This window comes from Phoca vitulina, unplaced genomic scaffold, assembly GCF_004348235.1.
Source record: "Phoca vitulina isolate PV1807 unplaced genomic scaffold, GSC_HSeal_1.0 scaffold115, whole genome shotgun sequence".
NCBI classification, from domain to species: domain Eukaryota; kingdom Metazoa; phylum Chordata; class Mammalia; order Carnivora; family Phocidae; genus Phoca; species Phoca vitulina.
Window position 1 is genome coordinate 955,759 of NW_022589818.1, and position 15,370 is coordinate 971,128.

A 15,370-nucleotide genomic window follows, 5' to 3' on the forward strand; every position below is an offset into this window, starting at 1 on the left:
ATTCTTTGGAGTGTGCAACTCTTGATCTCCGGGTTGTAAGTTTGAGTCCTGTGTTGGGTGTAGAGACTACTTAAAAGTAAAATCTTAAAAAAAAAAAAAAAATAGTGTGTATTTGTTTTGTTTTAAAGATTTTATTATTTATTTATTTGTCAGAGACAGACAGAGAGCACAAGCAGGGGGAGCAGCAGAGAGAGAAGCAGGCTCCCCGCTGAGCAGGGAGCCCGATGCGGGGCTCGATCCCAGGACCCTGGGATCATGACCTGAGCTGAAGGCAGACGCTTAACGACTGAGCCACCCAGGCGCCCCTGTTGTTTTGCTTTCTTTTCTTTCTTTTTTTTTTTTAAAGATTTTATTTATTTATTTATTTGAGAGAGAGAGAGAGAGAAACAGCATGAGAGGGGAGAGGGTCAGAGGGAGAAGCAGGCTCCCTGCCGAGCCGGGAGCCTGATGTGGGACTCGATCCCAGGACTCCGGGACCATGACCTGAGCCGAAGGCAGTCACCCAACCAACTGAGCCACCCAGGCGCCCATGTTTTGCTTTCTTTTAAGTAACGTGTAGTATTACAGTTTTGTAGAAAAAAACAAAACCAAAAAACTCTGGGTTCTTTTGAAGTGTGGTAGTGCCCCCTTATCCGTGGCTTCAGTTATCCGTAGTCAGCCTCAGTCTGGAAGCAGGTGATCCTGACTTCACCTCGTTACAAGATCAGTAGTAGCCTAATGCTGTGTCACCGCGCCTCCGGCCCTCCCCTCACTTCACCACCCCATGTAGGCATCACATCAGCTCACATCATCATAAGAAGAGGGGTGAGTACAGGATAGTAAGATAGTTTGAGAGAGGGAGGGACCACATTTGTTTAACGTTTATTATAGTACACTGTTATAATTGTTCTGTTATTAGTTACTGTTAATCTCACCGCCGAATTTATAAATTAAACTATCATAGGTCCGTGGAGGAAAAAAACAGTGTATATAGGGTTCAGTACTATGGGAAGTTTCAGGCATCACTGGGGCTTTTGGAAGCTGTGTCCCAGGGGATAGGCAGGGGCTACTGTATCAGCATTTTGTTACAGTGGGTACTCTGTGAAATCATGTTTCTAGGCTGCAGGTGCTAGTGATTAAAGCTTCCTTGCCTTGGTGTGTATTCTAACAGAATTTTAACCCCTACCGCTCCCTCTTTTTTTTGGTCAGAATTTTAATTGTTCTTTTAAAATTGATTTATATACCCTAATTTCTACTTATGCTTCTTTTCCTTTGCCTTCTAAAATGATTAAGTTAGGGGGCACCTGGGTGGCTCAGTCGTTAAGCGTCTGCCTTCGGCTCAGGTCATGATCCCAGGGTCCTGGGATCGAGCCCCGCATCGGGCTCCCTGCTGGGCAGGAAGCCTGCTTCTCCCTCTCCCACTCCCCCTGCTTGTGTTCCCTCTCTCGCTGTGTCTCTCTCTGTCAAATAAATAAAATCTTTAAAAAAATAAATAAATAAAATTATTAACTTAGGCAGATTTCAGCTTATAATTAGTTGTACGGTTCTCAGCTAATTATTTTCAGGTTATCAATTCACAGTTTTTAGGCTGGCAGTAAATAAGTTACAGATGTGTTCTGTGTAAGGCTTCCCCTGCGCTGCTGAACCCTTCTCAGCTTCCCTTTCTAGGGGCTCTGAGCATCTAACACACGGATACAGGAAAGGAAGAGTGGGATTCCTGCGGGGTTCTCTGAGACGGGACTTAAATTGAGAAGCAATATGATGTGGTCACTGAAAAGGAACATTTTTGGAGTGCCTGGCTGGCTCAGTTGGAAGAGCGTGTGACTTGATCTCAGGATCATGAGTTTGAGCCCCACGTTGGGTGTAGAGATTACTTAAATCAATAAAACTTAAAAGAAAAGAAAAACATTTTCTGTATGGCTGGTAAACTGTGCGGACAGTGTTCGAGTTGTTCCGAATACATTTTAGGTAGTAGAAGTATCAGTGGAAACTACCAAAGTGAATTTCTGGCATGTTTGTTTAAAAAATCTTTTATGTTGGTTCAGTTTTGAAAATGTTGACATCATTAATTGTACAACTTGTTCAAGATTGTTGATGAAGGAGATCACTATGCTGTTTATTGAAGTTCTCTTTTCTAAGAAATTTGGCTGAGAGCAACTTTGGATTTGACCGATTTGGGATCTCTTTGTCCAGTCCCTGTGATGTTGTGGAGTACTCATGGGCTCTGGAAGTGAAGCATAGAAGATTGAGAGTACATGCAAGTCAGGATTGATTCATGGCTTCTTTAAAGCTTTTTTTTCTCTGTTGGGGGAGAGGATGGTCCAATTTAAAACCATGTTTACACTGGTTGAAAGTCCCAGTGTCGATGAGACAACAGGTCACAGCCTAAGGGCTGCTCTGCATAGAGCTCAGTGATAAATAATTTGATCTCTTTTTGAATATGTTTTGACTGTGTAATACACAGACATGAAAACAATTCATAGATGCCGACAGCGCACCGTGAAAGTTGGGCACCCTTTCCCTCTGCTCTTGCCCCCAGGTTCTTGTCTCAGGAGCAAGCAGTCACTGTTCAGCACGCCTGTTCTGCCTGTGTTCTCCTCCCCATGACGAGTTGGTTCTCATGTCGACTTTTGCTACAGCATGAATGTTTCCTTGCTTTTTAAATGCCCCATCTTCCCCAGAAGAAAGATAGCACTCCTTAAGAGTAGAGGTGAAGAGGGGAAAGTTGTCTGAGGAACTGTAGAACCGTGTATTGATAATTTTATGGTGATTTTTACTCTAATGCTCTGTAGAATTTATAGAGTCAGAAAGTTCAGGACATTTATAATGGATATCACTTATAGTGGGTTAAATGCGGTATTAATGGTTGTCTGTATAAAATGTCCCTTTGTCATCAGGACTATAACAGACCCCACCCCACAATTATGGTTCTCATTTCTCCATAGGAAAAAAATGCATAACTCAAAGCATATTAGAAGTAGAAAGACCTTGGGGTGCCTGGCTGGCTCAGTCGGTAGAGTGTGTGACTCTTAATCTCAGGGTCATGAGTTCAAGCCCCATATTGGGAGTGGAGCCTACTTAAAATTAAGAGGAAAAAAAAAAAAGTAGGAGACCATAGCCATTATGTAGTTCAACACCCTGACATAGGTGAGTACGTTGGAACTGAGCTTTTGATTTCTTAGGACCCCGTAAGTGAGAGGAGAATGCCTATATGGTGTATGCATCATTAATGAAGTTACCCATCTATAAAGGACTTTATAACCAAATGCTGATTTTTGTAACCTGGTATGATTGATAATGGGCAAAGTGTGGAGCAATACTTGTGATTCTTCCAGGAAAACCTCAGTTGCACTCTGGAGGGGCGATACCTTCGCTGCCGTTAGGCAGCCACTCTGCAAAACCAGGAGCCCAGCCTGGGAAGTCCCCTCAGCCAGGTGTCTGTGCCTGTCCTCAGGAAAAGCCATTCGGGACTCTGGCTCCGCAAGCTGAGGATGAGACAGAGGACGGTGGACTCTTCATTCCGATGGGTAGGCTTTCTTTTTCTTTTCTTCTTTTGTAATTAAAAAAAAATCCTCTTTATTGAAATATGATATAAAGTATAATATGTAGAAAACTGCATGTGTCCCAAGATATCGTAGTTCCTTGAATTTTCGGAGACTGAAGACACCCGTGCAACCAGCAACCAGATCAAGAAACAGAGTATTCCCTGTTCCCTCGGTTGTCCCTTTCAGTTATTACCAGCACCTCATGCGTGGGGGCCATTACTCTGACTTCTGGCAGCCCAGTTTGGTTCACCTGTTTTGTACTTCATATGAGTGGAATCCTGTGTTTGTATGCCTAGTGACTGCATTTTTCCACTCATCTTGTTGCGTTTATGAAATTGGCCCACGCTGTTGATTGTAGATTGTTCATTTTCATTGCTGTCTAGTATTCTGTTGTTTGAGTATTCAACATTTTCTGTATCCGTTCAACTTTTTTTTTTTTTTAAGATTTTATTTGAGAGAGAGCTTAAGAGAGAGAGAGAGAGAGACCACGAGAAGGGGAGTGGGAGAGGGAGAAGCAGACTCCTCACTGAGCAGGGAGCCCGACCTGGGGCTCGATCCCAGGACCCTGGGATCATGACCTGAGCCGGAGGCAGACTCTTAACCGACTGAGCCACCCAGGTGCCCTTCATTCAACTCTTAATGGGCATTAGGATAGTTTCTAGTTGCAGGCTACTCTGAATGGTGCTGCTGTGAACATTCTACACAGATCTTTGGGTGAACATCTGCATTTGATTTTTTTTTTTTTTTTTTTTTTTTAAAGATTTTTTTATTTATTTATTTGAGAGAGAGAGAATGAGAGGGAGAGAGCACATAAGAAGGGGGAGGGTCAGAGGGCGAAGCAGACTCCCCGCCGAGCAGGGAGCCCGATGTGGGACTCGATCCAGGGACTCCAGGATCATGACCCGAGCCGAAGGCAGTCGCTTAACCAACTGAGCCACCCAGGCGCCCCTGCATTTGATTTTTGTTGGGTGAATTGCTAGGTCATAGGATTAGGCCTTCTGAAATTTTTTTGAAATACTGTATTTTTTATTGTGAATTATAACACATACAGACAAGTGAATAAAGACTTTATTCAGCTTAAAAAATGGTTTTACAACGAGCACCTGTGATTTCAATTTTTTTTCAGATTTTATTTATTTATTTGAGAGAGAGAGAGTGAGAGCAAGTGAGCACACCAGCAGGGGGAGTGGGACAGGGAGAAGCAGGCTCCCCACGGAGCAGGGAGCCTGACTCGGGGCTTGATCCCAGGACCCTGAGATCATGACCTGAGCTGAAGGCAGACGCTTAACTGACTGAGCCACCTAGGCACCCCTTGTGATTTCTTTTTTTTTTTCCTTCCTTCCTCCCTCCCTTCCTTCCTTCCTTCCATTCTTTCATTCTTTCTCTTTCTTTTTAAAATTTTATTTATTTACTTGAGAGAGAGAGAGCACAAGCATGATCGGGGGAGGGGCGGAGGGAGAGGGAGAAGCAGGCTCCCTGCTGAGCAGGGAGCCCACGCAGGGCTGGATCCTAGGATCCTGAGATCTTGACCTGAGCTGAAGGCAGATGCTTAACGGACTGAGCCAGCCAGGCACCCCTGTGATTTCTTTTTCTTATTGTAAATACTAGTGGTGATCATGCACATTTCGTCTGAACTTGGAAGGCACTCCGTATTATTTTTGTTTTTTGGGGTTTTGTTTTGTTTTGTTTTTAGAAGTGGGGAGGTGGAGGGGCAGAGGGAGAGAGAGAGAGAGAGAGTGAGATTCTAGAGCAGACTCCCTGTTGGGCATGGAGCCTGACATGGGGTTCAATTTCATGATCCTGAGATCACCACCTGAGCCGAAATCAAGAGTCGGATGCTTAACAGCCAGCCAGGTGCCCCTGAATTCCTTGTTATGCATGAGAGAGTTGTAGACACATTTTTTTTTAAGATTATATTTATTTATTTGACAGAGAGAGAGAGTGAGCATGAGCGGGGGAGGGGCAGAGGGAGAGGGAGAAGCAGACTCTCTGCTGAGCAAGGAGCCCGATGTGGGACTCTATCCCAGGACCCCGGGATCATGACCTGAGCCAAAGGCAGAGGCTTAACCGACTGAGCCACCCAGGCGCCCCAACTTTTTATAGATATGTTGTATTAGATTAAGGAAGTTCTTTTCCTAATTTTCAGAGTTTTATCATGAATTGTGCTAGTGCTTTTCTGTCTCTATTAAGATGATCATACAGTGTTTCTTCTTTATTTTGTTAGTAATGTGGAGATTCACGTTGTTTCTTACTGTCAGATTTATTGAAATATAATTTGCATTCAATGAAACGTACCCAGTGAGTTTTGAAACAGGTAATACAGTTCTGTAACTGCCGCCCCCGTCAGCATATGGGACATTTCTCTCACCCCTAAAGCTCTTTCATTGCCCGTTGCAGGCTTTCGTTCTCAGCCCGGTCTCGTCCGCCACCTCACTGCGTCCGTGCGGTTCTCTCTGCAGTGTCCTGCCCGTGCTCACGTACAGAATGCAGGTGTCTTTGCCTGGTACGATGCTTTGGAGACTCACTCGCATTTGTTCTTCTCATTGCTGAGTAGTGTTCCATCCCACAGACACACCACCAGTTACTGGTTCACCAGTTGATGGACGTTTGGGTTGTTTCCAGGTTTTGCCTGAAGCTGCTCTATACGTTCACATATAGGCCTTTGATGGACACAAGTTTTCATTGTTCTTGGGTAAATCACTAGGAGGGACATTTCCGGGGCTTTATGAGGAACTGCTGACCCGTTTTCCAAAGCAGCTGTACCATTTTACACTCCCACCAGTGGGTGTGAGATTCACAACTGATCCGCGTCCTTTCCAGCAGTTGCCAGACGCTTACATTTTCTCCATTTTAGTAGGTGTATTTCCTTGCAGTTTGAACTTGCATTTCTCTAAGGAAGAGTAATGTAGAGCATGTTTTCATGTGTTTATTGGCCACTTGTAGATCATTTTTGGTGAAATGTTTGATCATTATTCTGTTATATGCCCTTATTCCTTTTGTCATTAGTACATATCTTTCAGGAGATACCTTATTTTTTAAAAAAATATTTTACTTATTTATTTTAGAGAGGGGGTGGAGGGGCAGAGGGAAAGGGAAAGAGAATCCCACGCGGACTCTCCACTGATCACAGAGCCAGACTTGGGCTCTATCTCATGACCCTGAGATCGTGATCTGAGCCGAAATCAAGAGTCAGATAGATGCTTAACTGACCAGGCCACCCAGGCACTCCTTGCAGAAGATACATTAAAACTATGCATGTATCCTGTTTCTCCTCAAACTTTTCCCCACTAATTTTAGCATCCATTGGTGGATTGCCTGCAAGAATTATTACTGTGTTGTTCTAATTTTTTTATTCCTCTCATTCCTTCTACATCTAGTAATTGGGATTTTCTGTAAAGAAGAGCTGTCCTTCTTTCTCGTTTATTTATTCAGTTTTTATGTGAGTGTGGACTCATGGGTATTTATTTTATTATTTGAGTTACAGTGCAATGGTGTCATTATTTTGCTCAGATTGTTTTAGTGTTAGGTATGGGGAGATACTTCAGGTTTTACTTTTATGGAATATGGTTTTGGTGTCATATCAAGGAATGCTGCCTAATCCTGGGGTGCCCGGCTGGCTCAGTTGGTGGAGCGTGTGACTCTTGACCTTGGGGTTGGGAGTTCAAGCCCCATGTTGGGTGTAGAGCATAAAAAAAAAAAAAAAAAGGAACTCTGCCCAATCCAAAGTCACAGAGATTCTTTTGTGCACGTTGTGTGGTTTTACATATTCTGTTTAGGTATATGATCCATTTTGAGTTAATTTTTGTATCATGTGTGAGGCATATTTGAGATTCTTTTTTGCATGTGGATGTTTATTTCAGCATGATTTTTGGAAAAGATTCCTTTCTCCATTAAATTACCTTTGCACCTGTGAAAAACTCACTGGCCATATTAGTGTGGGGTCTTTTCTGGACTCTGTTCTGTCCGTTGATCCATGTGTCTGACCTTTCACCAGAACTACACTGGTTTGATCCATATAACTTCACAGTAAGTGTCAAGATCAGGTAATCTAGGTCTTTACCTTTATCCTGTTTTTAAAATATATTTATATGTACATATATGTGTATATATACATATATATGTGTGTATATATATTTTATATATGTGTATATATATATATTTAAGATTTTATTCATCTGTTTGAGAGGGAGAGTGAAAGAGAGAGAGTGAACACAAGGTGGGGAGAAGCAGACTCCCCACTGAGCAGGGAGCCCGATGCTGGACTTGATCCCAGGATCCTGGGATCATGACCTGAGTTGAAGGCAGACGCTTAACCGACTGAGCCACCCAGGTGCCCTAATATATATATTTTTAAAATTTTATTTATTAGAGACAGAGCAAGTGCATGCACACAGGTGGGGGGGAGGGGAGAGGGAGAGGGAGAGCCAGACTCCCTGCTGAGCAGAGAGCCCGACATGGTGCCCCATGTCCTTTTTTTTTTTTTTTTTTTTTTAAACAAGGTTATTGGGTTATTATAGGTCCTTTGCATTTCCATGTAAATTTAAGAATTGGCTTGTCATTTTCTTCAAAAATACCTGCTGGGGACGCCTGGCTGACTCAGTCGGTTAAGTGTCTGCCTTCGGCTCAGGTCATGATCTTCAGATGCTGGGATGGAGCGCCGCGTATCGGGCTCCCCCTCCCTCTGCCTCTGCCTGCCACTCCCCTTGTTTGTGCTCTCTCTCTCTCTTTGTGTCAATAAATAAATAAAATCTTAAAAAAAATAGCTGCGGGAATACTGATTGGTAATGAATCTGTGGATAAATTTGGGAAAGTTGCCATCTTAACAATATTGAGTCTACTAGTCCATGAACAAGATCTATCTATTTAGATATGTTAAAATTTCTCTCAGCAATATTTTGTAGTTCTTTACATATACATTTTTCACCTATTTGTTTAGATTTGTGAAACACCTAAGTATTTCTTCTTTTATGCTAATATGAGTTTTTCTTTTCAACTTCCAATTGTTCATTGCTAATCTATAGATAAGTGTACTTGGGTGTATTGGTCTATCTTGTGACCTTGCTATAAGTCCATTATTAGCTATATATACTTGGTAGATCTTTAGCAATTCCTTACAGAGAGAATGATGTGATCTGCGAACAAAAGGTTTTTTTGCCTTCCTTTCCAGCTTGTACGTCTTTACTTTCTTACTTTCTCTTTCTTCCTCTTCTTCCCTCTTTGTCTCCCTCCTTCTTCCTCTTTCTCTCCATTTATCCATCCTGCTTCGCTCTGTGCTGGAGAGGACCTTCAGTTCAGCCTTGGGATGTGGTGGGAGCAGGCATCTTTCCTCTGCTCTTGACCTCAGGGGAGTGTGCTCAGTCTTCCACCGTGGGGCTGGAGGTTGTCATTGGATTGAGGAAGTTCTCTACTGTTCCTGGTTACTGAGAGTTTTTGTGGTGAATTGATGTTAGATTTGGTTAAAAGCTTTTCCCGCATCTATTGAGATTATCTTTTGTTTCTGCTTTTGGTCTGTTGATGTGGTGAATTATATTGATTGATTTTCAAATTTCAAAGCACTTTTGCATTTCTGGGGTACACCACACCTTTTGATCATGATATATTACCCTTTTTATATATTGTTGGATTTGATTTGCTAATATTTTAAGGATTCTTGTACCTGTCGCCGATAAGTGTTCTTGTATTCTTTGCATGGTTTGGTATTAGGGTCATGCTGACCTCATAAAGTGAGTTGGGAAGTGTTCTCTCTTCTTTTTGTTTTGTGTTTTTCATGGTTTTATTTTTGGAAGTGTCTGTGAATTGGTGGTATTTCTTCCTTAAATGTGTTGTTGAATGCACCAGTGAAGCCATCTGGGCCTGGAGTTTTCTTTGTAGGCGTTTTTAATTATGAACCCTCCCTCCTTCCTTCCCTCCCTCCTTCCCTCCTTTCTTTCAGATTTTATTTATTTATTTGGGAGAGAGAGAGAATGAGTTAGAGACAGGGAGAGAGAGAAAAGGAGCAGGGGGAGGGGCAGAAGGAGACTCCCCGCTGAGCAGGGAGCCTAATGTGGGACTCAATCCCAGGACTCCAGGATCATGACCTGAGCCAAAGGTAGATGCTTAACTGACTGAGCCACGCAGGCACCCCTGAACTCGGTTTCTTTAGCAGATACAGGGCTGTTCAATTATCTCCTTGTTCTTGAGTGAGCTTTGACAGCAGGTGTCTTGCAAGGTATTTGTTTCATCCAACTTGTGGAAACCTTGGCATAAAGGTTTTTATAATATTCCTTTAGTATTTTTTTTTTTAAGATTTTATTTATTGATTTTAGAGAGAGAGAGAGTGTGCACGTGGGCACATGTGAGTTAGGGGCGGGTCAGAGGGAGAGACAGAATTTTAAGCGGGCTCTGTGCTCAGCGATGTGGGGCTCCATCCCAGGACCTTGAGATCATGACCTGAGCTGAAGTCTGATGCTTAACTGACTGAGCCACCCAGGTGCCCCAGACTTATTAAATATTTTAATAATAGTATTTAATATATCAATTTCCCTTTAAGCACTTGTGTTAGCTTTGCTCCACAGATTATGATGTGTTGTATTTCATTGACTTCAGTTGACAACATTTTCTAATCCCTTTGGGATATCTTCTTTGGCACACAGGTTATTTAGAAGTGTGTAGTTTGGGCGCGCCTGGGTGGCTCAGTCGTTAAGCGTCTGCCTTCGGCTCAGGTCATGATCCCAGGGTCCTGGGATCGAGCCCCGCATCGGGCTCCCTGCTCGGCGGGAAGCCTGCTTCTCCCTCTCCCACTCCCCCTGCTTGTGTTCCCTCTCTTGCTGTCTCTCTCTCTGTCAAAAAAAAAAAAAAATCTTTAGAAATCTATAGTTTGGAGAATTCCAGCTATCTTTCTGTTACTGATTTCTGGTTTAATTCCCTTGTCTTCAGATTTTACTTTGTATAAATGTCATTCATTTTCTATTTATTGAGGTTTATTTCATAGCCCAGAATATAATCTTTTTTTTTTCCTTTAGGTCTTTATTCAAATGTTGAGTATAATCTTTATGGTAGTTCTTCCATTTGTATTTGAAAAGAACATCTATTCAGTTGTTTTCAGGTGTACTGTTCTATAAATGTCAGTTAGGTCAAGTTGGTTGATAGCATTGTTCAGTTCTTCCCTTTTTACTGCTTTTGTGTGTGTACAGGGGGTCTATTTGTCATTTACTGTGAAAGAAATAATGAAGTTTCCAAGTTTAATTGTGGATCTGTCGATATTTCTTTCAGTTCTATCAGTTTTAGCTCTACATATTTTTTAAAGTCTTATTTATTTATTTAAAGAAAATTTTACTTATTTATTTATTTGAGACAGAGAGAGCATGTGCACATGTGGCGGGGGAGGGGCAGAGAGAATCTTAAGCAGACCCATGCCCAGCACAGAGCCTGACGTGAGGCCTAATCTCACAACCCTGAGTCATGACCTGAGCTGGTAGATATCAAGAGTTGGCCGCTTAAGCAACTGAGCCACCCAGGTGCCCCAAGTTTTATTTATTTAGGTAATCTCTACAGCCAACGTGGGGCTCAGATTCATGACCCCGAGATCAAGAGTTGCATGCTCTTCTGACTGAGTCAGTGAGGTATGCCTTTAAAGACTTTATTTTTGGTAATCTCTATACCCAGTGTGGGGCTCACCCTCACAACCCTGACATCAAGAGTCACATTCTCTGCCAATTAAGCCAGTCAGCTCCACTGACTCAGCCAGCCAGGCACCCCAACAATATACATCTTTTAAAAATTACTACAATCTATGGGGTGCCTGGGTGACTCATTGAGTTGAGTGTCTGACTCTTGGTTTTGGCTTGGGTCATGATCTCAGGGTCGTGGGATGGGGCCCTGCTCAGGCTCCCCACTCAGTCCGGAGTCTGCTTGGGATTCTGTCTCTTCCCCTGCCCCTCCCTCTGCTCATGCACGTGGGCTTGTGCTCTTTCTCCCTAAAATAAATAAAAATCTTAAAAAAAATAAAATTATTAAATTTGTACTTTTACCACTTCCAAAACAATACAAGAACTTTATAGCAGTTTCACTCCATATATCTACTCCTGCCTTTTGTGCTATTGATGTTGTATTTTACTTCTTCCTAAGTTTTAAATCCCTAAGATGTTATTGTTACTATTTTAGCCAGTCAGTATTCATTTATATTTATCACATAGTTAACCTTTCTGGTGCTCTTTGATTCATCCTGAAATTCTTTGCTTTGCCTTTATCTAGGATCTTTTTTTTTTTTTTTTTTTATTTTGTTTTTTTTTTTTTTTTTTCATTTTGAAGATTTTCCTTTAGTATTTCTTGTGAACCTGGTCTTAGTGAATTATCTCAGATTTTGTTTGTCTGGAAACAAAATATATTTAGTTTTGCTTTTTAAAAATTTTTAATTATTTGTATCTATCTTTGTATCTATCTATGTATCTACCTATCGATTTATTTATTGTAAGTAAGCTCTACTCCCGATGTGGGGCTTGAACTCAGACCCCAAGATCAAGAGTCACGTGCTCTACTGACTGAACCAGCCAGGCGCCCCTGTTAATTTTTTTTTTTTTTTTTTGTTCCTGTTAAATTTGTAATGGTGTTTAGCACCAGGGATTCCATGTTTCTGATTGAAATTCTATATCTTTTCCTTTATTTTCTTGAATATATTGATCATAATTACTTTAAAACCCTTTCTCAAGTATCTGATTTACCTGTAGGTCTCTCTTTTTTTTTTTTTAAGATTTTATTTATTTATTTGACAGAGAGAGAGCACAAGTAGGCAGAGCGGCAGGCAGAGGGAGAGGGAGAAGCAGGCTGTCCGTCGAGCAGGGAGCCGGACATGGGGCTCGATCCCAGGACCCCGGGTTCATGACCTGAGCCGAAGGCAGCCGCTTAACCGACTGAGCCACCCAGGCGCCCCTGTAGGTCTCTTTTATTGTCTTCTCCTACCACCTCCCTTGTGGTATTTTGGTTCTGTTTTTAGAGTTTTATAATTTTTTAAAAAAGATTTTATTTATTTATTCAACGGAGAGAGAGAGAGCACAAGCAGGGGGGAGAGGTAGAGGAAGAAGCAGATTCCCCACTGAACGGGGAGCCTGACGTGGGGCTTCATCCCAGGACCCCAGGATCATGACCTGAGCTGAAGGCGGACACTTAACTGACTGAGCCACCCAGGCGTCCCGTGTTTTATAATTTTTGATTGTATGTTGGACATTATGGATGGAAAATTCTGGAGGCTTTGGTATTGTTACCTTCTTCCAAAGAGGGTTATTTTATCTTCTGGCAGGCAGATAATTTTGGAGGATCACCTAAATCTGCCACGGGTTAGTTTTATGCTATGTTAAGTCTAGTTTGTTTCCACTTTCTTTGTTTCTTTTTTTTTTTTCTTTTTTAAAGATTTTATTTATTTATTTGACAGAGAGAGACACAGCGAGAGAGGGAACACAAGCAAGGGGAGCGGGAGAGGGAGAAGCAGGCTTCCCGTCTAGCAGGGAGCCCAATGTGGGGCTCGATCCCAGGGCCCTGGGACCATGACCTGAGCCGAAGGCAGACGCCTAATGACTGAGCCACCCAGGTGCCCCTTGTTTCCACTTTCTACTTACTCCTAGATTGTGGCCTGTATCCCTAGTGGGTGGCTCTTCTGAGGTTTCAGCACTGCTAAGAAATCTTGCTGTAGTGTTTTCGAAGACCTTTACCTCCTTTTCACGACTTGAACTACAACCTCTTTCTCCCCAGAGCTGTGGAATGAGAATCTTCTGCCTCCTAGCCACTCTCCTGCTGTGTTTCTTGGGGTTCCATCCTGTTCATGCACAGCTTAAGGGTCTGCTAAGGTCTTCAGAGGAGCTTGAACAGAAACTTTTTTGGCTCATTTTTCCTTGGTTTTCTCCTCTGCAGAGGTTTTTTTTTTTTTTTTTTAGTATTTATTTATTTGAGAGAGTGTATGCATATGCATGTGAGTGGGGTGGGGGAGGGGCAGAGGGACAGAATCTCAAGCAGACTCCCTGCCAAGCACGGAGCTAGCCGGGGGCCTTGATCCCACAACCCCGGAGATCAGGACCTGAGCCGAAATCAAGAGTCAGACGTCTAACCTACTCTGCAGAGTTTTATCCTTCAGTCTCAGCTGCTTCGGCAGCTCCAAAGGTCTGGCTTCTTATGCTAGCAAGACCACTGTGTTCAGCTTGGGTCCTCCTTAATGTGCTTCCCTTCTCTAAAAGATTCCAACTCCTTAAATCCTTTCCATGAGGGTTCTTCAGTGGCTTCAGACTGCTTTATATATATTTTTTTCCACTTTTATGTACAGTTGACCCTTTTAACAGTGTGGGGGTTGGGGCGCTGTGCCCCACATGCAGTTGGAGATCCACATATAACTTTTGACCCCCCTAAAACAGCCTACTTTGACCAGAAGCCTTACTAATAATATAGTTGATTAAGTTATGTGTAATGTATACTCTATCCTTACAGTAAAGTAAGCTGGAAAAAAGAAAACGTTATGAAAATCATAAGGAAGAGAAATGCATTCGCAGTACTGTACTGTATTTATTGAAAAAAATCTACATATAAGTGGACCTGCATAGTTCAAACCTGTGTTACCCAAGGGTCAGTTGTAGTTTTATATAGTTTTACAGTTGTTTTTGGTGGGAAGGTTTCATCTGTTAAAAAATACATTGTTGTGGCCAGAACCTGAGATTCTGGGTGTGTGCTTGACGGGGCTGTTGAGCAACTTTGGTGGTTTAGATTTTGCATAACCTACTGTATTTTTACTCACTTCATCCACTTTACAGTATATTTACAGTACATTTTACTTTCAGTTCATTGGTTACATCATTAGATCTACTTTTCAGGGAATATCTTGTTTTAGGCCACCTTCCATCTTTCTCTTGGAAGGAAAAATTAGATTTTCTTGTGTCTTTTCCAGCCTGATCTTTAAATAGAGTGGCTTCCTTTTTTTAATGTTTTAATTTCAGCTCTTTAGAATTCATAGAGTCAGTGGTATCCCAATATTTTAGAAGATAACGGATTAATTCTAAAACAGTATAACAAATAGTTGAATTATCTGTTCTTTTTTGGATTGTTTGTGTAGTGTGTTGGAATTTGAATGTATTAGATTTTCCTTCAGACATATATTCCCTAATAAAAACTCAGCATTAAAATCAGACATCAGCGGGGCGCCTGGGTGGCTCAGTCGTTAAGCGGCTGCCTTCGGCTCAGGTCATGGTCCCAGGGTCCTGGGATCGAGCCCCGCATCGGGCTCCCTGCTCTGCAGGAAGCCTGCTTCTCCCTCTCCCACTCCCCCTACTTGTGTTCCCTCTCTCCCTGTGTCTCTCTCTGTCAAATAAATAAATAAAATCTTAAAAAAAAAAAAATCAGACATCAGAGGAGAAATAGGTGTGATGTAATTTAGACACTGGGATGGTTTAACCCCACTCCGATTGCATGTTTTAAGATAGCTATTCTAAATGGAATTATGCTAACTCTAATGATTTTTCCATGAAAAATATTTGCATTTAAATTTTATGAAAAGCTTTCTTCACAATTCATTTAAATAATTTTTATGTTTCATTTTTTTATAGTATTTTTAGTGGGGCTAAGTTTCTCAGTGTGTATCTTAAAGCATTGCTACTCAAAGTGTGGTCCGAGAACCAGTGCCAGTTTGAGAACTGGTTTGAAACAAAATTATTTATGGAAACTGAGTAGAAGTTTAGAAATTTTATAACATTTGACATAATGGCTACATTCTTTTATTTTATTTTTTTAAAGATTTTATTTATTTATTTGAGAGAGAGAGAGAGCGCGCACAGGCAGGGGGGTCTGATGCGGGGTTCCATCCCAGGACCCTGGGATCATGACCTGAGCCGAAG

The 15,370-nt window shown here is 42.0% G+C and overlaps 1 protein-coding gene across 1 annotated transcript in view; it reads left to right on the plus strand.

Annotated features, from left to right (window-relative positions):
• LOC116628136 (GON-4-like protein) overlaps positions 1-15,370 on the plus strand; it is a 64,947-nt gene that overhangs the window by 5,641 nt on the left and 43,936 nt on the right. Inside the window, 1 exon segment of the mRNA XM_032398255.1 lies at positions 3,315-3,506. Within this exon segment, the coding sequence (XP_032254146.1) occupies positions 3,315-3,506 (192 nt within the window).